The following is a 27,823-nucleotide window of genomic DNA, read 5'->3' on the forward strand; positions in this document are numbered from 1 at the left end:
TTCAGGGTTTTCCAGGCGATATAAAACAGTTATTGAAGTTACTGAAGCACCATGGACTTTCTTAGAAGCCACCCAGACAGCAACCAGTTCTCATTTGCGCGCGCACCATCCCCACCCCCCGCAGTCCTTTTTTATGTAACGTCTTGGCAAAGGCAAAGGTTTGCTAAATATCATCCGGAACGGGACCGGCACGAACAAAGGCCGTGGGATTACGCAGCCCGGCATCTGCCGGGGCACAGGCAGCGGCGAGAGGGAGCGGGCGTCCAATGCGCGCGAGGGATTTCCTGCACAATAAAGCCGGAGCTCTCTTTCTCCAAGCGAGCCGGCAGAGCTGCCGGCCAATGGGCTCTCGCGAGCCCGGCGCGCAGGGCGCGGGGAGGCGTGTCCCGGGCGGAGCGCGCGGCTGGCTGGGCGCTCGGGGGTGGCGGCTGCTCGGCGCCGCTGGATAGGCAGAAGCGCTTCGGCCGCACGGGGGTCGTTGACTGTGGCATCGTGACAGCCGCCGGCGGAGATGGCGAAGGCCGAGATCCCCGCGGCAGCCCCGCGGCTCTTCACGTGGGACGAGATCCAGCTGCGATCGGGCAAGGCGCCGGAGCGGTGGCTGGTGATCGACAGGAAAGTCTACAACATCAGCCAGTTCCACAAGCGGCACCCGGGGGGCTCCCGCGTGATCAGCCACTATGCGGGGCAGGACGCCACGGTGAGGGGGCCGAAGGAGAGCGGGGGCGCCAGAGGGGATGCCCAACGCAGCGAAGCCGGGGAGCGGTGGGGGCGGAGATCGTGTTTCAGGGGCCGGGCTGGAGGGCGAGAGATGCCTGGAAGCAGTGGCGTAGCGTGGGTTGTCAGCACCCGGGGCAAGGCAAGTAATTTGCGCCCCCTAACCCGTGGATTTGCGCCCCCTAACCCTAACCCCCAGATGTTGCGCCCGGTGCGGCCGGCCCCCCCCCTGCACCCCCCACGCTACGCCACTGCCTGGAAGAATAAGGTTACTGGATAGGCCGGCATGTGTGTGCGGGCTTTACTGGAGAAGTGATCATTGTTGCGACCCGATCCTACACGTGTTTACTGGGACTTAGAATCGTAGAGTTGGAAAGGGACCACGTGAGTCATTTAGCCCAAGCCCCTGCAATGCAGGAATCTTTTGCCCAACGTGGGGTTCGAACCCCAAACCCTGAGATTAAGAGTCTCATTCTCTACCGACTGAGCTATTCAGTGCAAAGCCATGCTTTGGATTCCAACATCTGGAGCCCACTCAGCCACACCGAGGGCCCTGGAGTGGCCAAAAGATCCTGCAGGGGTTTCTTCATGAAGAGGCTATGCTTTATACTCAAAAGGACAGGAGTTGCCATAGGCAATGATGAATACTTAAACATAAGAAATAACTAACTGACCAATCACATCGGTTCTGCCCAACAAAGTCCACCCCCCCAAACAAATATCCTAGCTATGCCCATGCATATATGGTGAGGGATGGAACCTGCATTACATTTTCTGACTGGAGGTAGAGAAAGAAAAATAACTCTGCACATGCTCAGAAACACTGTTATTTCACATGTCTCACAGTGATCACTTTTCTAGTTGTAAGAACATGCCGTACATTCACTATGCTGCAGGGACAGATCACCTGTGGACCTCTGGGTGTTGCTGGCCTCCCAGCCTTCTTCAGTTTTATGCAGCATAGGCCATGTGGTCTGGGGTGGAGTTGGGAGTCTAGCAATGTTTAGAGGACCACAGGCTCCCCATCCTTTTTGTAGGACTTGGACAAAAATGAGAAGGCTATGAATGAATATATGCCTATTTGTGTGAGAGAGCAGGAACTCTGGAAGAGAGGAAAGCATGGTGACTGGCCTGTGTGCTTTGCTAGTTTGTTTGTCTGTATGTATGTACTGTGTCTATCTATTTGTTGGTCTATATGCCTCACTCCTCTTCCCAAAGCATATTCAAATAACCCCCATAGAAAACTAACATGGTCAGGGAGAGAGCTAGGCAGACCGTTTCTCCCCAATACATTTATTTCCCATGTGTACCGTCTTGTACAAGTACCAACTTGAGAATGAGGATAACTTTTCAAAATGATGACTGCAACCTATTAGGGCTGACCCTACCATTAGGCAGAGCAAGTCAATTGCCTTAGGTCTCAGAGGCTTGGTGGGGCAGCATCACGCATCCAGCCATTTCTCTTGGACATTTTCCTCTGTTAGAGACCAGAGCTATGTGTGCCCCAGGCCGGTCATCCACCCCCATAACCATCCTGCTACCCTTGGTTGCACTGGAGGATGCTATCCTGTTGCAAGCATTGAAGTAAGATTCAGTTGCCAGTCTAGTCAGTACCTGGGTGTGTACGTGTGTGGCAAATTATCCTTTGCTTCAGGCAGCAAAATGTGTTTGGACTGGCCCTGCTTATTAGGCATCTATGCAGTGTTCTATTTGTGTTCACATTAGAAGTGGCTCTCCTGATGGGGTGGAGCTACAGCACTAGCCTTCTGGCAGTGGAGAGGGGGGAGGTGGCGGGGAGAATGGTGTGCTGCAGGCACACCGGTGGAGTCAGTCTGGTGCTCCTGCCGGTGGGTCTGCACCACACTGACCTCCACCCTTCTTCCTGGCAAGTGGCAGTGACATCTGGTATTGTGAATCTGCCCCACTGTTTGCACGTACTAAATTTTAAGTTTAGCATGACATATATGCAACCAGGAATCAGCCACAGCAAGCCTAATGTGCCCCCCTTTTGTCATCCCCCCTTTGCATAACCACACCATCCAGACTTGAAATTATGATTAATAAAAACTTAACTTAGATAATTATGGCGTGACGTTGATTTGCCTGAAACCAACCCTTATTAAAGTTAACCATGGTTTGGACCAGCAACAAACCATGGTTAACCATAAAACGGGAGCTTCCAAACCTTTCTGTGGAAAGAGAAGTGGGGAGCATTCGCTTATCTGCAGGACATTTCACACTTCATACTAAACTGTGATAGATACAATAAATACCTGTTAAGAGTCCAAGTGCTTGTTTATCTACACAAACTTGTTTGTAACTCCATGGGAGAACTGTACTGGGGGAAGTGGAGAAGCAGTAGGTTTGATAAAGGTTAAGTAGTCTCTGTGCCCTTCTGCCCTATCCCATCAGCTCTCCTCCAGAAATGGCTTCTGTCTAAAAGGAAGATGAGTCTATCAGGATTTTGTTGCATGCATTGTGTGTTAATCTTAGTTAAGTTGTAAGTGTCAACTCAAGTAATGCCATTTTCTTCTTGCACATCCTCATAACCACCTTGTGGGGCTGGCTGCTATTCTTTGTATTTTGCCTTGGAGAGCTGAAGTGGAAAACCACGTAGAAGTATTTGATCTGGGTTTAAAACCCAACCACAGCATAGACTTATTGCAGTCATGGCTAACCTCTGATTTGAACCTAAGTCATTATTTCACTTCACTGATGGGATCCCAGAACAGCAGAAGCTTGGATTAACGGACCTCCAGTTTACGTAGCATTTACGTGGCTGTACTTTTTATGGAACTCAGATAGTCTTGTGCTTACAGTGAGGTTTCTGTCTGAACCACTTCTCACAAAATCAGATTTCAACCGGTCGTGTAGTCACTTTAGCCTTTTTAGAAATGATAGTGGTGGCATACTAAATGGCAATTTGTGTTTGCGATGAATGGCTCAGCTGTCTGACTCGTCATGTACATAGCACAATCCAGACACAAAAAAATGCATCTGGCAATGTGCATCGTGGCAGTGTGAACTGACTCTGAATAAGCCATGTATTTTAGTCTGGATTTAGCAGCCTTGAGGACATGCTGAAAGCTTAACACTTGTGCAGTTGGAAACAAAGATGAAATACTGTTCATCTGGCAAAAAAAAAACTGTTACAGGTCATACACACACACACACACACGCACACACACACAGAAAATCTAAAAAATGTAAGAAAATGAGATGTTCCCCTTCTACTTCCTGCTGCCCAGCTAACTATTCCAGTTCTGAGAAGGTGATTTACAAGGTCCCTCTCTATCGCCTCCCTCCTCTCCCTTTTTCATTACTGCCGGGTTTTTACAACAGCCATTGTGAGGATTGGCTGAATCTTATGGTACCACCGTCTACAGATCAGCCTACGAACCACCCCCTTTCCCCCTTCCAATGAGAAAACTAACAGGAAAATACCGTTCCCCACTCCCAGGATTCAGATAAACTTGGGAACAGCGGATACAATCTCTCAATCTCTCTCTCTCTCTCTCTACATCCAGCACTGGAAGTAGTTATATCAGCTGCATTTTAAAACACTTTCCTGGCCAGCCTTAAAGGGCCAGCACCATCCAAAAGCACACAAATTAAGGATAGCATGTGTTGATCAGTATCGTGCAAAAGAAGGAAAGAATAAAAGCCAATACAGAGATTTTTTAGAAAGGGGACATTTTCGGTCTGAGGGGTGTCAACAGCAGAGGCATTATATTAGACAAGAAGAAACCAGCTTCTTTCCTGAGGTCCTCACACCACTTGAACAGAAGAGTGACTGACACTATGTCAGTGTGATATAAATATGTTGTTGTTGTTGTTGTTGTTGTTGTTGTTGTTGTTGTTGTTGTTACTATTTATTCAATTTATATCCTGCCCTTCCTGTCAAAGGAGCCCAGGGCAGCAGACATGACAATAATAATAAAACAGCTTAAAACATGTTTAAAACATGCTATAAAGAAAAGTGGATTATGCATCAAACCCAGGTCTGAGCATAGACTGGAATGGGTCCAGATAATCTGTTCCTCCAATAGTGCTTTCAGCTGAACTAAAAAGACCCTCTTGAGCATTTGAGGCAGATTTAGGGCAGTGTGACCTGTTCTCCCCAACTGGCACTGAGCCTAGTGAGCGCCACAGGGTGTCACAACTATGACATAGTGAATTGAGCAGAACGGAAGGCGAGAGGCAGGTGGGGTGCTTAATTTTGGCCTTGTACATGGCACTGCTGAAATTTGAAAGACCAAAGTCCACCCCCTGTAAGCACTTTTACCTCAAAAGGGGGATGTTAGAAGCCTGGAGTACCCCCTGTCTACAAACCTGTTTCTTTGGGGGGAAGTGCATGCCTTCCCTGGACATTGCGGTGTAGGGGGTAGTGTGTCAGACCAGGGTTCAAATTCTTACTCAGCCTGAAACTCAGTGGATTACTGTGAGGGGAGTGGAAAACTGTATATGCCACCTAGGGCTCCTTGGTCAGATAGTGCACCTAATTATCACACTGACTTGAGAGCACAGGCTTGTTTAGGTGACACAGGGCAGGCCATGTGGTACACACAGCTTTACCTACTCCCTACTCCTCAGCATTTGCTGCCTGAGGTGGCTGCCTCACTCTGCCTTACGGTAGGGCTGGCGCCTTGTTATACAGACAAGCTAAATAGCACATGGAGAGGAATGTGAGGTTGCAGAAGTTTTGCTCTGCCTTCTTATATGTATCTGAATCAATATTAGATTGGGGTTGGGAGGCCTTTCAGTAACAGCCAGGAAAATTTACACGTTCTTATAAAACATATGGGTTATTTGCTGGTACTATATTTCTACACAACCCTGTCCCCAGCTTTGTCCTGTTTATAACACTCAGGGACTGAACGAATGGTTGGCAGACATCAATCAGTCATTTCTTGTATTTGACTAAAAGCCATCACAAATCCAGTTACAGGTCCAGCAAATCAAATAAAACCTATTAAAAGAGATCCAGAAATATACATCCATTTACATTAAATCAAATTAATGAATCCCTGCACAATCTACAGAATTGTCTTTTATGTAGCCAGCACAGATACCTTTTAGGGGCTTTTGCAAATAAGGCTGTTTCATATGTGACAAGCGGGTTGCAGTCAGATAATAGCCAACATGTTTTCACTTCAGGGTTCTGTCCCTGTAGCGGTGCCAACATCTGTTCCAAAAATATCTCTCTGGGGTTTTGATAGAGCTGACAATGGAGTATATAATGGGGAATATCTTCTTTTTCACCTACCCCACAAATACAAAATCTTAAATGCCTTGGGAATGATGTGGGCATTGTTTGAAAGCAGAAAGCTGTAAATGCAGTTCTCAGGGAGGCAAAGGTGTCTGGTTTATAAATGCAAACACATTTCCAGAGCGGCACCTAGTGACCAGAAGGAATAACTGTTACCCAGGACTTTTAGTTGTCTTCTTGAAGCCCTTCAGAAAGTCTTGGGAACAAATGCCTCAAATAAAAATAAAAGCACGGGAACAAGGAAACCAGTGTCCTGGCTAGAAATCAGTCGAAGGAACACCAGTATCTGTGCCAATGCCACATGTGCCAGAATGTGTAGCTGCAGCCTTTAGAGAAACTCGTCAGAAGGTGAAAGAGGCTTTTTGGAAGAGGAGACAAAAGAACATTATTTGGATAAGAGAAAATAGTCAGGATATGACTGACAGGTCTCTGTTTAGAGCAGGGATGGGGAACTTGTGGCCTTCCAGATGTTGGACTATAACTCCTGTCATGACTGGGCTGATAATTAGAGTTCAGCAACAACTGGAAGGCCTCTAGAGGAAATGATGAGATATTCCCACACTGAAACACTTTACTAATTCAAGGAAAAAGTTAATGGAACAATGTGGCCATTTTGGATTGGAAAGTATATTTTAGGAAGTGCAGAATGGGACCAGCAAGCTTCACTAGCTAGATTTCCCCACATTGACCTAGGGATGCCAATAGGATCATGCCTATTTCTTGACATTTTTAAAATTAACATTTAAATTCTCCCTTGAAGCACCACTAGTTTACTCACTTCATTCCACTGTGGTTTTTCAGGATCCCTTCACAGCATTCCACCTGGACAAGACTCTAGTAAGAAAGTACATGAAGCCCTTGCTCATTGGGGAGCTTGCAGCAGATCAGCCCAGCTTTGAACCCAGCAAAAATGTAAGTTTCCTTTTAAAAAAAAAAGATGTAGTAATATCATTACTATTATTGTTGGTGGTGGTGATTTATTTTGAGACCACCCATCTAATAATTGCAGGTTGGTATACTACAATATCTAGAACCTTACATGATATTAAAAATACTTTAAATCTTAAAACATCATAGGATATGTTGGACTGGTGAGACTGATGGTCAGTCACTAGAACTCCATATATTATATATAGCTTTAAAGTCTCAGTTTGCCCCCTTATAAAAATATGTGTCATCAGATGGAACTGAAAGAGGGAACCAATGGTATCTGCAATGGGATAATGTCTCATGGTTGTAGTGCCACCACAGAGGAGACCCTGCCACATGTTGCCACCAAAGAGGCAATAACCATTGGTGGTACCACCAGTATGTAAGAAGGCTGTGAATTCCCTTAAGCACTGATGTTACATGATTCTGTCTATGATTGCTGTATAGCAGCCAGACTGCCGCATTCTACACTAGCTGTAGCTTTTGATCCACATTGAGCGCATTAAAGTAATCCATGGGTAAGAGTGGCCAGGCTATCCTGATCCAGAAACAATCATAGCTGATGAACCAGCTGCATCTGTGAATTAGCACTCCTTAGAATCCATGAGTGCTCTCAAGTTACACACTGACTGTTGAGGTGAGGGCAACCCCACCTAGAACAGGCGAATTTCTCCTTGTGCAATAGACTATTCTCCCCATTTCTTCCCTATGTATGTCTTCTAAATCTGTTCCGGGAGATCCTCCATCCCTCTGGAACAGATTTAAGGATGGTATTGGGGGGAATGTGGAAGTCACATAGTTGTGCATGTGCAACTATCTCATTGAATGCAGCCCATGGGTTTGAAGTCAAGCAAGATCAGTGAAGCCAGTGGAAAGGTATCTGGGTGGCCTATCAAAACAAGAAATACAGAAAAAGGATCTAGTTGGGGGTGAGAGAGGCAAGAACTAGTTTTCAGTTGAAGAAAGATGAGGACACCGCCAGAACACAAGAAAGAAAAAGAAACACTACTGGCAAAGCTACTACTATCAAAATGGTAATGAAATACAGTTTAATAAATTATAATAAGAAGTATGAAATGTCCAGAGATATGTAACAATTTTTTAGAACATACCTTCTTCATGGGTAAAGAAATAGAACTTGATACCTTATTTGGGCATAATTTTAAAAAGCACCGTGTCTCACTGCATGAAGTATCATACTTCATTGTATTCCTTTGACTTTGAAGAACACCTATCTTGAAACACACTGCGCATTTCATATGCTTTACTAAAGTTTTCTATACCGCAGCACAGTTTTGAGGTTCTGCCTCGATATCTTTTGTTGTTAAGAACTTGTTTTTAACGTGGTCGTTAAGTGTGAGAATATAATATGCTGAATACTGAATGGCCATCAGAACAACGGTTCAGCACCAGTACCTTACTGTATTATGATTTTTAGAAAAAGTATACATTAGCACATATGTAGACAGAATCTATGCTACATTGACCTTTCAAAGCCTTTTTGTTTACAACTGTTTATGTGTGCATTTTAAAATGAATTGTGAGACTATCTAGGTTCTAACAATAGGCTCACCTGGGATGGTTCTAGAGATAGAAAAGCTGGACTTCAGCATGCTCTCTGTAGGAGGCTGGATGAGGTCCCCTTTCAGAGGAGAGAAAACTGCAATGTGGTCTCTCTCCACAGAAACTGCATGTAGATGATTTTCGTAAGCTCCGTGCTACCGTTGAGAAGATGGGACTTCTGGATCCCAACCGCCTCTTTTTCTTCCTGTACCTCATGCACATCTTGTTGCTGGATGTGGCAGCTTGGCTCAACCTCTGGTACTTTGGACCATCCTTGGTGCCTTTCCTCTTCTCTGGATTGCTGCTTGGCACTGTACAGGTAACCCACAGATCAAATACAACAGGGCAATGAACAGGACAGGTGGTGGGGTAGGATTGACTACATGAGGCTGCACAAGAGGAGGCAAGATACTTCTAGAAAGTGCCCATTTTCCTCCTGGATTCTTGTAACCATTGCTTCTCCAGCTTACCACCCATGGCTGCCCAGAGGTTTCCTACCCTCAAACAATTATTTCCACTCACCCACGCTCTGCTTAAGATAGGAACTCCTTAAAGCACCTTGGGAGTGCTATCTCACTCTCTTCTTTGAAATCACTCCATCAAGCTTTGGGATTAATTCCTCTGCCTTCATCTCCTTTCACAACAAAGTCTATGCATGTTGTTGTTGTTTTAAAAAATGTTTAGTGCCTTTCAGCTGAAGATCACAGGGTAGTTCACAACAAAAAAACAAAAAATGAGAAGACAAAAAAACATAATACAACAAAAACAAACCAATTATCCCCCCTCCCACAAACACATTTAAAGGGTCATAGAATGTTAATCAACCAAATGCCTGGTTATAGAGAGATGTTTTAGCCTGGCACCTAAATATATGTAATGAAGGCACCAGGTGAGCCTCCCTGGGGAGTGCATTCCACAAACTGGGAGCCATCACAGAGAAGGCCCATTCTCGTGTTGTCAACCTCCAGACGTCTCATGAAAGAGGCCTCTGATGATCGTCACACAGAGTCTGGGTCGGTTCATATGCATATTAACTGCACTTTCTCTCCATATTGTCCTGACCTCTCTCAGCCTTCTCTTTTCCCTTCATTGACAAATTTCAGTCAGTAAAACTCGCTTGGGTGGAGATGGGTCCTTTCCCCTTTCTGTTGCTACTATGCTATAAAACACTGCATGCATTTTACATTGTGGCATTGTGTTTGTACTGATGTTTTCCAGGCGCAAGCTGGCTGGCTGCAGCATGATTTGGGACACCTTTCGGTCTTTGGCAAATCTAAGTGGAACCACTGGGTTCACAAATTTGTGATTGGACACCTGAAGGTGAGTAATGGAGCTGGGGTTGTTCCTTAGCATCACTCCAGTGGTAATAAATGACGGAACCCCTTTGGCTGAGATTTCGCTGTGTCCTTTATTTGGGGCAGAGTATAAAGATTCTAGTTTAGACCTCTTATTTATTTCTCTCTTCAGGGGGCACCAGCTAGCTGGTGGAATCACTGGCATTTCCAGCACCATGCTAAACCTAACTGTTTCCGCAAGGACCCTGATCTCAATATGCATCCTTTGCTTTTTGCACTGGGAAAGAAACTCTCTGTAGAGGTGAGTCTTGAAATATTTTGGAAATGGCAGGGGAATGGGAAGCATTGAAATTAGATTGGCGTCTCTGTGCATTTTTTGGTACTGTGGGAAAGGCCTTGCTTAAATTTAATTGAATCAAGGCAGAATGAGGTCCAAATGTTAGGGAGAGATTAGAATAAGTTTATAGTTTATATTCCACAGCCAAAGTGACATTCCTTTACGTATTTTTAAAGAAGTTATATGCATGCTCTTGAAGACAGGAGTGCCTGGCGTCCTCTGGTCCATGGGGTCACGAAGAGTCGGACACGACTAAACGACTAAACAACAACAATATGCATGCTCTAGCATTATATTGTTTTGAAAGGTTCACAGTTTTGCAATCATTACCAGATTTATGGCCTGTTTCTAAGTATATTGACTCAGAAGTATATATTTGTTTCTGCATTGGGAAACAAGTTCTGGACTTGAGGCAGAAGAGATTCTGCTAAGCCTTGAGCAAATATGTTAATCCTGGTTAAGTGTTATTGCAATTTGAAAGGTTGACTGACTTTTATTTGACCCCCTTGTTACGATTCAGAAGTTTCTACTCAATTTCATTTGAATGGTGGCTTTTTGGAATATTGTAAAAATAAAAGTAGAGCAGGTAAGATTTTTCATAATAACCTGTGCTGGGCAAAATTTTGAAAATCACCTGCCGCTTAAAACCGAACTCATGCCAAACACAATTCTCTGTTATTTTACTGGTAGGAAGCTCTTAGTGAAATAAAATGTTAATACAGTGGTACCTCGGGTTACGTACTTAATTCGTTCCGGAGGTCCGTACTTAACCTGAAACTGTTCTTAACCTGAAGCACCACCTTAGCTAATGGGGCCTCCCGCTGCCGCTGCGCCGCCGGAGCACGATTTCTGTTCTCATCCTGAAGCAAAGTTCTCAACCCGAGGTAATATTTCTGGGTTAGCGGAGTCTGTAACCTGAAGCGTCTGTAACCCGAGGTACCACTGTATAAATACTCTTACAAATCTAATGAAAGCAATAGCTATCAGTATCTGGCTGATACATTTTGAAGAGTACATGATACAATGTCCATTGCATAACTCTACTGCAGAGCTTTCCAAACTGTGTCACGACAGGTTAGTGTGTTGGCTGCAGTGTGCAGGTGTGTTGCACGACTACTCCCTGCGCTCCTCCTGGGGCTGGAAAAGGGTTAGTTTAACCTCCAGTTTGCTAGTAAAACTGAATTACTGTGTTGCAAGATGATGCATGTCTAAAAAAGTGTGTCACCAAACATGAATAGTTTGGAAAGCTCTCCTCTACTGTTTATAGGATTCAAGTATTGCAGCTCTGATTTTGGGTACCTGTACCATCCTTTATTTCTCTCTCCCTGCCTCCAGAGTTTAACCACAACTTTGGGTTGCACGATTGGGTTAGACTGGGGAAATAACATGAGGAGGAAGGTTTAAGAACATGCTGCCTTCCACCAGTTCTGTTCAAGTCAAAACTGAAATCTTCCGCAGCTGGTTTCAAGTAAACAAAAGTCCTGAGAAATCTGATGATTCGTGGATCTCTTATTTTAAAAATCCTTCTTTTTTGTATGAAATCTGTAATACAATAATACAACAATACAACCTGTGCTGTGAAGAGCCTTTTGAATCAAACCACTATTTAACTCCCTGGGGAGGTTTTAACTATTTATAAAAATGTAGTACCACATGTTATAACCCAGCTTGTTCATTTTGTTCCTTATCTTCTACTGCCATCAACAATTCCCGGTAAAAACATACGTACTGTATTTTCCTTTCTTTTCCTAGTAGCTGGGATAGGTTTTAGGCTTGAGACATAAATTGAACCAATGTACTAAAACTTACTCATTTTTTAAAAAAACTTAGGACAAGTATTAATGGTTGGACTATATTCAAATAGGCTTCATTCAGTATTTGCTTAATTGATACTATAACCTAAGGAGTTGGAAATCATCTTGAACTAGGTTGCTTCCCTAATTAAATTGCCATCCCCCTCCTCTGCAACTTCCATCAGCCCCAGCGAACTTGGCCAATAATCTGGGATAATGGGAGTTGGAGTCCAACAACATTTGGAGGGCTACAGATTTCCTATCCCTGCCTTCTGTTAACTTGTCCACAGTTCGAACTCACTGTTTTGTTTGGATGTTATTGAACTGAAGCCTTTCTTCTGGTCAGAACCAGACTGACAAAGGTTCAGAACAGAAGAGGTTTACAAGCTGGCACTCTCTGAAGACATCACAGCTTCTTGAACTCACCTTCTTATATCGATCGTACACCGACTCTCTTGAAGTGCCACTTCAGAAGTCTTTCTCTTCTTCCAGGTCTTTCCTCATGAGTTTCTACCTACATGAATTCTTTTGCTATCCTTTGGACAGTCTAAGCTAAGTTGTCCCTCTGCTGTCCCCTTTGACCCCTTTCAGATTTTCCAGTGCAGCTTTGCTTTAGCTTCATCTTGACAAATCCCCTTGATCCCAAACTTTCTCTTTTTAGTATTCTCTGATATATAAGTGTGGCTTTTTATTCACTGCAACCAACTCCTCTCCCAATCAAAATTTAAGCCTGGCAGACTGATGGTTCAGTACACCAATAAGTGGCGATGTAATGTCCACCCATTCATCTCTCAGTGACAGACATCTTATGCCCTTTTCAATGTTCACATCCTGTATTACTAGAGGACTCTTACAGTCTCCCCTGACACCAGCATGTGATAGCAGCTCTCTTTTCCTCTCCAACATTAAAACATATTTGCTGCTTGGCAGGCTGTCAGCTGTGAATCTCAATATGACATTTCTATCTCAGGATTTTTACTGTTTTTCCAGGGGAAGTAAATATAAATACGATTGTTGACATACAGTGGTACCTCAGGTTATATACGCTTCAGGTTACATACGCTTCAGGTTACAGACTCCGCTAACCCAGAAATAGTGCTTCAGGTTAAGAACTTTGCTTCAGGATGAGAACAGAAATTGTGCTTTGGCGGCGCGGCAGCAGCAGGAGGCCCATTAGCTAAAGTGGTGCTTCAGGTTAAGAACAGTTTCAGGTTAAGTACGGACCTCCGGAACGAATTAAGTACTTAACCTGAGGTACCACTGTAGTCTCATTTTTTATCTTAAGTGGCTTATTCATCATTTCCTTTTGCTTCCCCTTGACCAAAAAAAGACCCTATTAAAAAAATTCCTGTTTTGTTAGTGGTTAGATTATTCATGAAAGAATTCACCTAAATCTCTATTCACAGTAGCTCCATTCAAGCCCATGTTGCTTTGATTACGGTACTTAGGTACATGGTAGTATTTCAAAAGGCTCCCTTTGTCTGAGACATTCCTTTCATCCATTAAACTTGCTTGCTTGCCAAAGAAAGAAACTTCATAGCAAAGTATGCTGGTTGCTAGCAATCACCTTATTTCCAGTATGTGTCTTACTCCAACAACAACCAATGTTATTATGCATTCCCCTATTCACAGAGCAGCAGAAAGTTCTATGGCCTGCACTGCTGTGTTAATTGACTTTGATGAGGGAGCCCTGGAGATTAAGGACTGTATCCAACACTGCAGTTCTGTTCGTGTAACAGACTTCTGTGTGTTCAGTGGAACTTCCCCTTCTTCTCCTGCCACCTGTAGCTATCTGTGCAGCCTCAAAACCTGCTCCAGAAGGTTGGGAGACCCTCCACAGCAGATATTTTTTTTTGGGGGGGGGGTAATTGCAGGGGGAGAAGAGGAAGTTCTGTTGTGTGAGCAGAAATCCTCTTGCACAGTGCTGGATAGAGTCCTTTGGATGTTTTTGTAATATTTGCTTTATATGAGCAAAGGATAAGTGGAGGCAAACAGGAGCTCACACAAGACCGAAGATTCCCCCAGAGGGAAACTTGTTCCCCCCTACTCCACTTTACTATCCCAGTTTTCCTTTCTTAATAATAATAATAATAATAATAATAATGATAAATTTTTATTTGTACCCCACCCTCCCTGGCCGAGGCCAGGCTCAGAGCGGTTAACATCCTAAAAACAACACAATATGCATAAAAACAGACACCAATCATTTAAAATATATCTTAAAATTAATTCAGACAAGTTAAAATCTGGGCAGGTGGCAATGATCAGGATGGAATTGAGAGTGGTTAATACTTGCCAGGACCAACTTTCCACTGATCATACAAGGCCCTGTGAGCAGGCTGGGGGCCTCCTTCAGGCTTGTTTTATACACCTGCCACTGCTGTCTGTTGGCCTGTCTTTCACTTCCATGCACAAATATACCCTTTACAAACTCTGGTGGGCATCTCAGTTTAAAAACAAGAGAGAATCAGCAATGGAGACTGCACTGTTTTCTAGATATTTGCCTGACAAAGTAACAGTCAGTCATCATTCTTACCATAACAATAAGTAAATCTGGCCTCTGTAATATACAAGCTCTCTCTCCTCCTTTTCCTTCTGGTCTGGCCTCTCAATGATATGTTTGCACTATATTTGCCCTTTTGGGACACCACCTGTTTCACAGATTCACAGCATATATAGTTCCGGACAGTGCCGGTGCCAGGCTGTTTTGCAGCCTAGGTAACTACTTGCACACACACCCAATGGCTAACTTCAATTTTCAACAAAACAGATGTATTGTAGAAAAAATGAAAAGTGCAAAACTGCTAAACTTATTTTAAATTGCAAGAATAAGTAATACAACAATCCTTGATTATCTTTCTCAAATACAAAAGAAAATGTTTTAGCACACCAATCATTTGGAATAGTCTTGTGAATTGTGATGTTAAAAAGGAAGTCTCTTCAAAGTTTCAATTTCGGGCACATCAAAATCTCCCTTTGCATGCCTTTTCCTTTGCAAATGTTGTCACTTCAGGTCAAGTGTTGCAGTTTGAGCATGTTTTTCCTTTTTCTTTTTTCAAATCCTTTATTATTTTATTCACACAACATACATTCTTTACAACAAACAACTCCAAAATAAAATCATATGTAACAAAACCATAAGTCTCATGTTTTCAAGTCATATAGTTGCCAAGCCAACTACCGTATTTTTCGCTCTATTACACGCACCAGACCATAACACGCATGTAGTTTTTAGAGGAGGAAAACAAGAAAAAAAAATTCTAAACGAAACAGTGGATGTATGATTTTTGTGCTTCATGCTGTGGCCACAGACATGTGATCTGATGGTGAGTTTGGGGTAGCCCAATTCAAAAATCCTGAGGATCCATGTGGATCCGTGCTTTGTAACCACGTTTTAAGTGGGGAGGGAAGGGAAAGCACTCAAGGGACAAGGAGCACGTGTGGGGTGTGTGAAGAAGGATGCTTCTAATAATGCAGGCGAGGGGTTTAAGGGGAGAAAGAGCTCGCGTGGGGTGTGTGGAGAAGGAGCTTTTCCGCGAGCTGAGAGGGGAGGAGGGACGGAAAGAGCATTGTTGCTTTAAAGGAGCCAACCGGACAGCAGCCGCTTACAGCAGTGTAAGCAGCTCCTCTCCTCTCCCGCTTTGCTCCTTCTCTTCTCTCCCTCTTTGCTGCTTTACACAGCTAATGGAGAATCCCCTGCAATCCAAGTCCTGCTCATGTGCTCAAACCTATCCAGTCTATTCTGCGTAATTTCCCCCTCTCCCTCATCCCGTGCCCTCCTGTCCCCAGCGCGCTCAAGCAGCCAGCGGATCAGGGGAGGCGCTGGGAGACATGCATTTCCCCCTCTCCCTCATCCCGTGCCCTCCTGTCCCCAGCGCGCTCAAGCAGCCAGCGGATCAGGGGAGGCGCTGGGAGACATGCATTTCCCCCTCTCCCTCATCCCGTGCCCTCCTGTCCCCAGCACGCTCAAGCAGCCAGCGGATCAGGGGAGGCGCTGGGAGACATGCATTTCCCCCTCTCCCTCATCCCGTGCCCTCCTGTCCCCAGCACGCTCAAGCAGCCAGCGGATCAGGGGAGGCGCTGGGAGACATGCATTTCCCCCTCTCCCTCATCCCGTGCCCTCCTGTCCCCAGCGCGCTCAAGCAGCCAGCGGATCAGGGGAGACGCTGGAGACATGCATTCCCCCCTCTCCCTCATCCCGTGCCCTCCTGTCCCCAGCACGCTCAAGCAGCCAGCGGATCAGGGGAGGCGCTGGGAGACATGCATTTCCCCCTCTCCCTCATCCCGTGCCCTCCTGTCCCCAGCGCGCTCAAGCAGCCAGCGGATCAGGGGAGGCACTGGGAGACATGCATTTCCCCCTCTCCCTCATCCCGTGCCCTCCTGTCTCCAGCGCACTGAAGGAGCCAGCGGATCGCTGGGGACACGTAATTTCCCCCTCTCCCTCATCCCATGCCCTCCTGTCCCCGGCGCGCAGCCTCATTGCTCCGTTTAGAGAGCATGCAGACCTTTGCTAGCTGAGGCTGCAGCAGCTGTTGCTGGCTACGCAACGCTTTTAAAAGCGCCTGCTGGCTTTGAATTGCCTGCCTCCTTCCGGCTCGCTATGGCTCCCGTCTATCCCTCCTCCTGTGTAAGTGGCTGCTGCCTGCTTTTCTGCCATGCCTCTCCTTCCCTCCCTCCTCCCCGGCTCCTCCGTAGGTCGTTTTAAAGCAAGCAAAGCGAGAGCCTCGTAGAGCGTGTAAGCGGCTCTCGCTTTGCTTACTTTCAGAGAGCTCCTCCTCCTGGCTATAAAGCAGGCAAAGCTAGAGCCGTGCAAAGCGAGACAGAAGCCTTGCAAGCGGCTCCCGCTTCGTTTAACTGACGGCAGCCATGGCTCCGGTCCAGTGCATTCGCCCCATAACACGCACAGGCATTTTCCCTTACTTTCTAGGAGCAAAAAAGTGCGTGTTGTGGAGCGAAAATTACGGTAGTCTCTTTTGCAATGTTGTTGAGCCCGTGTAAGTTTCTGTAAGTTTGAGCTTTGAGAAACTATGTACAAAATAGAAAACAAAAATAAAATACTATCAGAAATTTATAAGATATAACAAAAACTAATCTGTATTAAAAGGTCAGAACTGCACCCATCTCAGGTCTGTGCCTTAGGCGGTTGCCTAGTTGGCCTAATGACATCACTGGCCCTGGTTCTGGGTGGTCAGGGCCCAAGTGTTTGTTTCATCAGTCTGGAATTAATTCCTGTTGGCTAAATTGCTTTTGGTCTATCCTGGTTCACTCCATCTTGACCTTATCCATTTTTGTAGCTACTTCAGTGTACAATGCATTCTTCTCCTTATTTAGTTGTTCCCTACAAGTGCCTTCTGAGGTGAATCATGAATATTCCTAGTAATGACAAGCAGCAGTGAGGGAGTGGGAGCTTGCACAGGCTGAGTGAAGAAACTGGGGAAGAAGGAGTGAGTGGTGAGGAGGGAGCCCAGGGCTGGGTTTGAAAATGCAAAGGGGGATGTTGCAAAGAGAACAGAGCCTGATGCTCTTGTGCTTTTGGTTGGAGGTGGACAGAAATTGCAAACAGGGTGGAATGCAGAAAGGTTTGGAGTGAGCAGCAGGGGGAGCTGCTGGGCAGGCACAGGTAGCCAGACTCTGACGGTTCGCTAGAAAGACTTGAGGAATCGGGCCAATGAAGAGCAAGCAATTAGCCAGTCTGGCTCTGGGCAGAGCCTCCAGGGTTGGGAAAAGTGGCACAGTCCCATTTTGGAAGCCTATCATCCACTGACTCATGTAATCTATATTGAACTTGCAAAGGAAAGCATCACATACTGAGCCAGACCAGATCTAACTGACTATTATTTACTCTGATGGGCAGCAGTTCTCCAGGATTTCAGACAGGAGGCTTTTCCAACCCTGGCTGGGAAATGCCAGTAATTGACCATTTTGCTCACTTTACTACTGAGCAAGGTCCCTTCCCTTGTATCACTTCAAACTATAGGTGAGACATTGAATGTTTCAGTACTTTCCCATATCAAAAGCTCAGTGCACACACAAAATTAGCATATAGTCGTACCTTGATTTTTGAACAGCTTAGTTCTCAAACGTTTTGGTTCCGGTTTGCGAACTATTTTTGGAAGCTGAATGTTTGTCGGGGCTTCTGTGGCTTCCGATTGGCTGCGGGAGCTTCCTGCAGCCAATCGGAAGCCGCGCTTTGGTTTCCAAATGTTTGGAAGTCAAACGGACTTCCAGAATGGATTCTGTTCAACTTCCAAAGTACAACTGTATTGGGAAGAGGGATTCTGGTATATGCTGATCATGTGGTTTGACTTGGAATAAGGATGCTTGACAAATTAGAGATCTGTGAATTCTGTTGCCCCTCTTCACCTCCTGGATGAATATGTGGAACAGAACTTTGTTCTCCACCAGCTTGTGCCCTTCCCAAATGTTTGAGCATAGCTCTCAGCTAAAAAAATAATCATCAACATAAGTTAACATGTGTTTTGAGAGAAAATATATTTAGAAATGCATATTCAAATAAGTGTTTGTGTGTATTTTTTGTGTATTTGAGAAGACTAGAGTAATGCAGAAATGGAACAGACAGGGACAAAATCATGCAAAAATGAAAGTGGAAATACAGTCATACCTCATGTTACGTTTGCTTCAGGTTGCGCGTTTTCAGGTTGCGTCCCGCAGCAACCCAGAAGTACTGGAAAGGGTTACTTCCAGGTTTCGCCGCTCGCACTCGCACAGATGCGCAAGATGACGCCATGCGCATGCGCAGAAGCGGCAAATCGCAACCTGTGCGTGCACAGACGCGGGTTGCGTTCTTTTCAGTTGCGAACGGGCTCCAGAACGGATCCTGTTCGCAACCAGAGGTACCACTGTAAACTGATTCATCAATCTATAGCACTTTTTGTGATCATTTTCTCCCTCTTACAGCTTGGTGTAAAGAAAAAGAAGTACATGCCTTATAATCACCAGCATAAATACTTCTTTATCCGTGAGTATAATTTCTTTTCTGCAATGGCTTTTTGGATAGCTTCAGAAATGGTTTTAGGCAAATTTATGGACGGCAAGGCTGTGTGCTATGTCCAGTACTAGGGGCCGTATGTCTGCCCGTTTCTGGGGAGCGCAAGTGGGGAGCAGCTGTTGCACTAATATCCTGTTTGCAGGTTTCCCACTGGCATTTGGGTGGCGACTATGAGAACAGGATGCTGGACTAGGTGGCCCCTTGGTCTGATCCAGCACAGCTCTTCTTAGGATCTTACCACATGATTTTTTATCAGAAGTCCACAAAAGCTGCCATCTCACAAGAAGTTTTAGTAGTTTGCTTTCCTGTAGGTATCTAAGCTAGTCATCTGCAGAATGCAGAAACGAGGAACAAACCTTGCAGTAGAAAATAAGGTGTTTGTGCTTGGTCACTTGTAGGTGATTCTTACTTTCCATAGGTGACCCAGGGGAGTGAAAATTTATTACAACTGAGCCAAAGTATTGCTCACAAGGGGGGGGGGGACTTGCAAAATTTAGAGTTCCCCCTCAGTGCCTTATTATTATTTTTCTAGTTTCTTCTGTGGTTGTTTGCCATTATAATGATTAATTTTGCTTCCAGTGTTTCCCAATAGGGTGGGAGATGCTTGCTGTCTTTCTGTCTTGTGCTACAAGACTATCCCAACACGGCCGATGCTAGCTCTTATTTATTTATTTATCTATCTATCCACCTATTATTTTAAAAGGTGTATCTTACCCGTCAGTATTTCTGCTTCCAGAATGGTTATCGGGTAATAAAACACAGTTTAAAACAATTAATGTACCATATTAAAAGCAAAGAGAAAAAAAACACAGAATAAAGAGGCAATAGAAGATAGGGACGTGGGTGGCGCTGTGGGTTAAACCACAGAGCCTAGGACTTCCTGATCAGAAATTCGGCGGTTCGAATCCCTGCGACGGGGTGAACTCCCGTTGTTTAGTCCCAGCTCCCGCCAACCTAGCAGTTCGAAAGCACGTCAAAGTGCAAGTAGATAAATAGGTACCACTCCGGCGGGAAAGTAAACAGCATTTCTGTGCACTGCTCTGGTTTACCAGAAGCGGCTTAGTCATGCTGGCCACTTGACCCGGAAGCTGTACGCCGGCTTCCTCGGCCAGTAAAGCGAGATGAGCGCCGCAACCCCAGAGTCGGTCAGGGGGCCCTCTACCTAGAAGATAAAAGATAATAGGAACATCAGAAATAATACAATTTCAGACTATGAGGCAGAAGGGAAACTTGGGGAAATAAAAATGCATTCACCTGGTAACGAAAAGCAGCAAGAGTGGGTACCTGTCAGACCTCTTGGAGGAAACTGTGCCGTCAGGAGGGGTTCCACAACTGAAAAGCCCCTTTCTCCTACCCCATTCAAGATTGCAGGGGCACCTAGAGAATATGAGCTGAGCAGGTTTGTGTGGAGAAGATGGGCCACTCATTTCTTTTGAGCCAACTAAGAATGTTTCTCTGAATTCTTCCCTAGTTGGACCACCAGCTCTGGTGCCTTTCTACCTGCAATGGTACATCTTCTACTTTGTTGTCCAGCGCAAACAATGGGCGGTGAGTATGCCTGAGCCCAGCTTCCCCAGATCAGCTGCCCTGGCATCAACGGAACAGGATTGTTCCATGAGAGCTAGGAGCTCTTTGCACCAGACGTTTGTCAATGGGACACTCTGTAGGACTCTACATATCTCTCACACCCATACTTGGTTTCCCTGTTTCCCCCCAAAAATACTGTCTTTCAGTCTGAAAAAGAAGAAGGCAAAACTATGGATTTGGTTTGTAAACTTGCTGTAGAGAGGGGAGATTTTTAGCACATAGCCATGTCGCTAAACTCACACAAGTCGCTTAGCTTACCTGCTTTCTGTTTTCCTAGCCTCTTTGTCGCTGAGGCTGCAACACTGCACTTTCATTCTTTAAAAAATAAATGAACTGGAACTGATGACTTAAAGCTACTCTTCAGTGTTTATGCTAACATTTCCTCTACACTGGGCCGTTCTCAGTTTAGGTTTTTCCTCTTTCTAAATTAGTTTGCCGCTAGGTTTTTCCGGTTAAAGTTTAACCTCAGACAGTCAATTGCTACATTAGAGCTGAAGAACTGCGATTTCGCAACAGAATGACCTCTTCAAGAGTTATGGTTCAGTTCCTGAGATGCAGTGCCCCTTTTCAGCTCCAGGTTATAGATTTATATAAATGGGTATTACCTGATCACAGAGATGGGCTCCCTTGAAATCCAGCCCTATTAAAACCTATTAGAGCAGTAGTTATCACAAGGGTGAGCAAATCAGAGGTGTGGATTGCACAATCTTACAGGGTGGGCAATGGTATCAGGGGAATGGCGAAGAAGTGTTGAATTGTCCAAAGGACACAATTCGTTGGTTAGTATAGAAATGCCTAAATAAATAAATAAATAAATAAATATAAATTAAGGGAAAATAGTTAGGATCCTCTGGGAGCCAAAGAGTATGACCTGCTTTAAGCCTGGCTAAGCTTGCACTTTTCTAAACTTACACTTTATTACTATTGCTATTATCATTTTTTAAATTTATTTACCACACTCCATCTGAAGATCACCCGGCAGTTTACAACATAAAAACACAAAATTCATAAAATGATAGCACAAAACAAAACCCCAACATATTTAAGAGGCCATAGAGTGTTTAATTAGCAAAAGGCCTAGTTGAAAAGGAACATTTTCGCCTGTTGCCTAAAGATATGTAATGAAGGCGCCAGGCAAACCTCCCCAGGGAGAGCGTTCCACAAGTGGGGAGCCACTGCAGAAAAGGCCCATTCTCATGTTGCCACGCTCTGGACCTCTCATGGAGGAGACACATGAAGCCTTAGACGATGATCGCAGGGCCTAGGTCAGTTTGTATGGGGAGAGGCAATGCTTGAGGTATTTGGGTCCTGAGCCATTTAAGGCTTTATAGGTCAAATTCAACACTCTGAATTGGGCCTGGATGGGCAGAAAGAGGGCAGGATGTGGGAAGTGAAAGATTAGATGAGGAATAACAGGAATGCGTATAAGAAACTTCCTGACGGAGACAGGTTTAAGCATGTGGACATTTAAAATAGCTTTGGGAGATGTCTGGGCTGTTACCTTTTCAATATATCAGACTGAGGGCGAGCACAGGTTTAGTGATAGGAGACGGCATAGGTGGCCTCTGAGACTGGTGCCCTACATGAGCAAATTGGTGGGGGAGGTCTGCAGCACTATGACATGGCCTTCTGCAGAGCATTCATCCTTTCCTTTGCGACAGGATCTGGCCTGGATGGTGACTTTCTACATCCGTTTCTTTTTGACTTACTCATACCTACTGGAACTGAAGGGTCTCCTTGGTCTCTTCTTTCTACTCAGGTGAGTTTCATTTGGATGCATACCCTCACCATAACTGATTATTTGGGGTTACCATATAGTCTCTGCAAGTCAAAGATCTTTGTTTGCACTGCAGCGCCACATTCTGGCATGGTCAAGAAACAGAACTTTTCCAGGACATTGAGCCATGCATTGAGAAGGGCCCCATAGTGTGTGCGCACACATGCATGCACACTGTGTTTCTGCATGCACAGATGCATTGAACCTTCCCCAGGGTCACAGCAGTCTGGGCTCTACCTATCCACATCCCTCTGCCCACCATAGCAGCAGGTACTTTGTTCCTGCAATACTAACTTGAAGTAGCCACCCCTCCCAGAGCCTGCTCTCACAGTCAGTTAGATTGCACTCACAAGCTTGCACCAGAAGAATGGATCCCACTGCCATACGCCAGCCATAAATGAGGTTTAAGATTTACTGATTTGTATCGACTAATGTTGAACATACTTTCTAAAACAACAGCAACAAAACCCCTTTCTCGCTAAGAGAAAACGATATAGTTTTAATCTTCACCCTTCCTCTACATCTTTTCTCACCTGATTAGTTTCCCTTTGCTTGGTGTGGTTTTCATATTGTTTGGATTGCGGCTCTCTACTCCCCTTCAAGGGGTGTGTGTTGTTGTTTTTTAAAAAACCAAACGGTTTCAGTCAAGTATTGGTGCTTTTCAATAGGTTCAATACAGAGGCAAGTCTTCCCTCTGCAGAAGCTCAGTCCTCGCAAAAAACTCTTAATTATTGGCTCTAAATTTAAATCCACCCTTATTGCCCTTATTGACACAAGACCCCCATAAAAGTGCGTGGTTTAAAATTGTGCACCAAAAACTCCTATCCTGTGGACTCCACCCACATCAGCTTCTCATGATAGGCTTTATTATAGCAAAAAGGCTAATTGGACAGCGTCTGAAGGACTTAGAGCAGCAGAACAATCTGGCCATTATAAAGAAATTCTGTCCTTGGTATGCCTTTTCCCCCCTTCTCAGTTTGATTCCCTGGCACCATATTTGTATAAATTAACTATCTCAAAATACAGACGTGCCTTCACACTGGCCAGATTGGATGTGATGCCCTCTGCCATACTTGAGGGTAGATACCAAAAGATTCCAACTGAGAAATGACTCTGCCCATGTGGAGATGGTAATCTGGAAACAGTGGCTCATGTTCTCCTGTCCTGTCCCCTTTATAAAGATCTGAGGAATGAGATCATTACCCCACTCTTGCGTACCATCCCAGGCCACCCATCTGAGGCCATGTTGTTCTTTCTTTTATCAGATCAAAATGATCAGACAACAGCAAAGGTTGCTAGGTTTATCAAGGGTGCAATGAGATTAAGGGCCACTATCTGAATGATAATCTTGGTCATTTGATTGCCCTTTTTACCCATTGCTGTTTTTTTTTATTTGTATATATTTTATTTGTATATATTGCTTGTTTTATGTTGCTATGGCTGTTGGCTAATGCGAATAAAGTTTATCTTACCTTATCTTATCAATAGGTTGTGTGGGTTTGGTTGGATGGAAACACAATAATTTACTTCTGTGCTTTGTGCAGATTTATAGAGAGTCACTGGTTTGTCTGGGTGACACAAATGAACCACATCCCAATGAACATTGATTATGACAAGAATGTGGACTGGCTTTCAACCCAGGTAATGTGCACAACGATTCCAGCAGTTATGATCATGAATATGAGGCTTATACAGGAGGTGTCTTATCTTAGGAGCTGAAGTATAATTGAGTGACTGGAAGGGTTGGGTGTAACTGTATGTAAGAACTAATTGTGGAATACCAATAATGGGTTGGGGTGAAAGAGGACAGACCGTGGGAGTAAAAGAAGATTAGAAAAGGAATAACATGAATGCTTGCAAGTGTCTTCTTGATCCAGAACTTTTATACCTCTTGTGTAAACACATGGAACTCCCATCAATTACTGCTGCTTGAAGGCCCCATCAGGTTGAGTCCCATGTCCAGTGAAACCCTAATCCATCCTTCCTACCGCTCTCATTGCATTCATTTTTTTGAATTAATGTGCACATGGGATTTTGTCATGGGTGGGTGGGGTGGCTGCTCACATGCTCCACATTTGGGCCCCAGAAGTCAGGCAATAATGGTGTTACTCTCTGTGCTGACCCTCTGTGGTTGACATGGGAACTGGGAAGGCACCGAATTTTGCACTCTATAAGGCGCACCCGACCATAAGATGCACCTAGTTTTAGAGGAGGAGAACAAGAAAAAAAATATTCTCTCCCTCTCTGCGCAGCGTCTCTCCAGCAAAGCGGGAGCAGAAACGGAAGGGGCTCTGTTTCTCCTCCCGCTTTACTGAAGAGGCGCTGTGCAGCTTTCCCTCTCTGCGCAGCGCCTCTCCAGCGAAGCGAAGTCAGAACAGCAAGAGGGATCATTGCGCAGCGAAAGCAGCAATCCCGCTTACTGTTCTGGCTTCTGGGATAGCCATGCCAAGCCTCTTCAGGGCAGCGGGAGCATTCCTCCCATTGCCCTGAAGAGGGTTCGCTGAAGTCAGGAGAATGGAAAGCCTCCTGAGCGCAGTGGGAGGAGCACTCCTGAGGCTTTGCGTGGCTGTCCCTGAAGCCAGGAGAGAGAGAGGGATCAGTGCGCACCGATCCCTCTCCCTCTCCTGGCTTCAGGGATAGCTGTGCAGCCTGCATTCGCTCCATAAGACGCACACACATTTCCCCTTTTTAGGAGGGGAAAGATGTGTCTTATAGAGTGAAAAATACGGTATATGAGGTGTTGAAGTTTTTTGCCAGCGTTCACACAGGCATATATTGTACAGCCCTGCAGTCAAGTGGGCCCATGTGGGGCAAGGCGATCTCATAGGTAAACTGCTCCCAGTTGTTAGGTCCAGCTATTTATTATTGTTGTTCTTATTCTAAGGACTAGGATGGGGAGATGAGGGTATGCCACAGTTCATTGGGGTGTCTAGCTAGAACTGAAACATGAATATCCTCATGTGGTGCCTTTTAAATATATTTTCTCTCTCTCCAGCTCCAGGCAACATGCAACGTAGACCAGTCCCTGTTCAACGACTGGTTCAGTGGGCATCTCAACTTCCAAATTGAGCACCAGTGAGTATATTCTTCTTTTTTTCACCAGTTGGAAGGTGTCTTGAGGTTATCAACTAATATGAAGCCTAGAAAAAGAATGGGATCTATTTCCCCTAGAGGCTTATTTCATGCTGTAGTAGTGAGTGACCTTGTAGGGGGCTGAACAGGATGGAGGCCTCATGAGAAACCTAACAATTCAAGAGCCTGGAGTCCTTTATGGTATACATGTGATTCAGTCATGTGGACAACTGAGCTTGTAGGGCTTCACGTGCTGCTGCTGAAGCATCACGTGGGTAGGCTTTTGGGTATACAGTGGTACCTCGGGTTACGAACTTAATTCGTTCTGGAGGTCCGTTCTTAACCTGAAAACGTTCTTAACCTGAGGTACCACTTTAGCGGATGGGGCCTCTTGCTGCCGCCACACCGCTGCCGCATGATTTCTGTTCTTATCCTGGGGCAAAGTTCGTAACCTGAAGTACTACTTCCGGGTTAGCGGACTTTGTATCCTGTAGTGTTTGTAACCTGAGGTACCACTGTAATGAGGAAGCAGAGCTGGACAAGGGATATTACGAAGTTGAATTCCTGTGTGAAAACAGCCTTGGACCAGGGAGGCACCCAGGACATGATAAGCTTAAGCTGGCAATGCAAGAGGACCCAATGCTATGATTATAATTTTAGGATAAGGCCCTCTGCAACAGTTGTTTACTGAAGAAATCATTAAGCTTGTAAGTGATTATTTGGCTCGGGCAAGCTTCACAAAGAAGTATTACACACACTAATGAGATTTTGGGAGGAAGAAGAAGGCTCTCTAGAGCTCTGAGGAAGCCATGAGATCTGGCAGCTGCCTCTCTCCCTCTCTCCACAGCCTTTTCCCCACCATGCCTCGACACAACTTCCACAAGGTGACCCCCTTGGTGAAGTCCCTATGCGCAAAGCACGGCATCGAGTACCAGTCCAAGCCTCTGCTCACAGCCTTTGCAGACATTGTACAGTAAGTATCAGTGAATGTGAAAGCACCAGTACCCCCTGCAAGTTCCAGGAGGAAGGATAGCTCCCCTGCGGGGGGAGAGACATCAGACCGACATCTTGTGAAAGGGCACAAAAAGAAAAGGGAAGGGGGGTGGAATAATATGGGACCACCAGTCTCCAGCCATTGCTTCCAATAATGCAAACAGATAGCTGGGAAGAATGCCCCGAGGAAACAATATTTGTTAACGTTCAGAGTTTTCAGCACTCTCTTAATTGTTCTAGAAATCATAATCAGGGCTGCATACATTCTGCTTGCCCTCCTCCTAAAAACACATCAAAACTTGGTGCGAAGGAATCGGAACATTTCTGAGCCAAGTTTATGCAAAGTAGATGAACACACATAAGTCAGGGATGGGAAATGTGTTACCCAGCAGAAGACTCTCATCAGGCTCTGCCAGAAACAGCCAATAGAAATAGATACTGGAAACCACTGGAATCTAATGCCGTTGTTAAAAAGCAGCTTGAACGCAGGTTGGGGGAGTTTGAAAATGTTGGCACTGCCCGTGTTTTGGTTGTCCCCCTTCAAATATTCCTATCTGACCATAAGGCTTAGAAACAACAACACAGAGCTTAGTGCATGATTAGAGCATAACTCCTGCACAGTATGCAAGGAGGTCTGTAGAATATGCACATCCCAGAAAAATGGACAGCCTTCATTGAATGAGCACAGAGTAGGTGGAAAGCTAATTGGGAAGGCTGTTGATATTAATGTTAATTTATGTACATAGTTTAAGTCTCTTTGAGTTTGCTTTTAATAAAAAAGCTAATAGTCAATTTAATAATAATAATAATAATAATAGGTAGTGAAAGTAGTTTCCCTGAGCTTTTGCAAGAGCATGGTGGCAAAGTCGAAACAAGCATTTGTGGATTCTGAGCTCTGTGGGTTAGTTCACACATACCTACTGCATCTCTTGACTGCTTGGCTCCTCAAAACTTGCAGACAAAGTGTGCAGACTGAGCCCACTGAAAAGAACTGCTCTGAGATGACTTGAAAGTTCTGTCCTGTCTCACCTGGAATGGCTCATTCGTACAGCATTTGCTGCAGCAATCAGGTGGTGAGCCTGCATGTGTGAACCAGCCCTGTGGCTCTCTCCATGAGAGGGTGCTGCATCCTTCCTTGTGCTTTTAATGCCACCCCCCCACTTGCTGCTCTATTACGGGTTTTTTCTTATCGTAACATGCTCACTCAATGACTATAGTGCCCTGAGAATTCCTGGCTCAATATCAAATCTCTTTTTCTGGTTTGTTTCTTCATGTTTCCTGACTTGACCCTTTTTATCCTCGTTCCAGTTCTCTGAAGGATTCAGGAGAGCTCTGGCTCGATGCGTACTTGCATCAGTAAGAAGCAGCTGACATCGCTCACCCTTGCTGCCTCCTGCCATTGGCATCTTGAAGAGCGCAGAGGCCTGGCTTAATCAACCGCGGGCAGCTGGCTGAGCTGAATGCTGGGACTGAGTATGATG

The 27,823-nt window shown here is 45.0% G+C and overlaps 1 protein-coding gene across 1 annotated transcript; it reads left to right on the plus strand.

Annotated features, from left to right (window-relative positions):
- Positions 1 to 389: 389 nt before the first annotated feature.
- LOC114600543 (acyl-CoA (8-3)-desaturase-like) lies at positions 390 to 27,815 on the plus strand. The gene is made up of 12 exons (XM_077932392.1): positions 390 to 700; positions 6,788 to 6,898; positions 8,601 to 8,798; positions 9,698 to 9,799; positions 9,947 to 10,075; positions 18,823 to 18,883; positions 20,385 to 20,461; positions 22,162 to 22,259; positions 23,822 to 23,918; positions 25,273 to 25,352; positions 26,197 to 26,322; positions 27,651 to 27,815. Exons 1-12 carry the CDS (start codon positions 512 to 514, stop codon positions 27,700 to 27,702), a joined length of 1,320 nt encoding a protein of 439 aa, XP_077788518.1. The 5' UTR covers positions 390 to 511; the 3' UTR covers positions 27,703 to 27,815.
- The last annotated feature ends 8 nt before the right edge of the window (positions 27,816 to 27,823 follow it).

The sequence above is a fragment of the Podarcis muralis genome, chromosome 1 (genome assembly GCF_964188315.1).
Source record: "Podarcis muralis chromosome 1, rPodMur119.hap1.1, whole genome shotgun sequence".
Taxonomy (NCBI): domain Eukaryota; kingdom Metazoa; phylum Chordata; class Lepidosauria; order Squamata; family Lacertidae; genus Podarcis; species Podarcis muralis.

Bases quoted from the DNA above. Each gene is read 5' to 3' on its own strand.
- LOC114600543 (XM_077932392.1), top strand. From the start codon at position 512: ATGGCGAAGGCCGAGATCCCCGCGGCAGCCCCGCGGCTCTTCACGTGG. The intron at 701-6,787 runs GTGAGGGGGCCG...GTGGTTTTTCAG, and splicing joins ATGCGGGGCAGGACGCCACG to GATCCCTTCACAGCATTCCA. The intron at 6,899-8,600 runs GTAAGTTTCCTT...CTCTCTCCACAG, and splicing joins GCTTTGAACCCAGCAAAAAT to AAACTGCATGTAGATGATTT.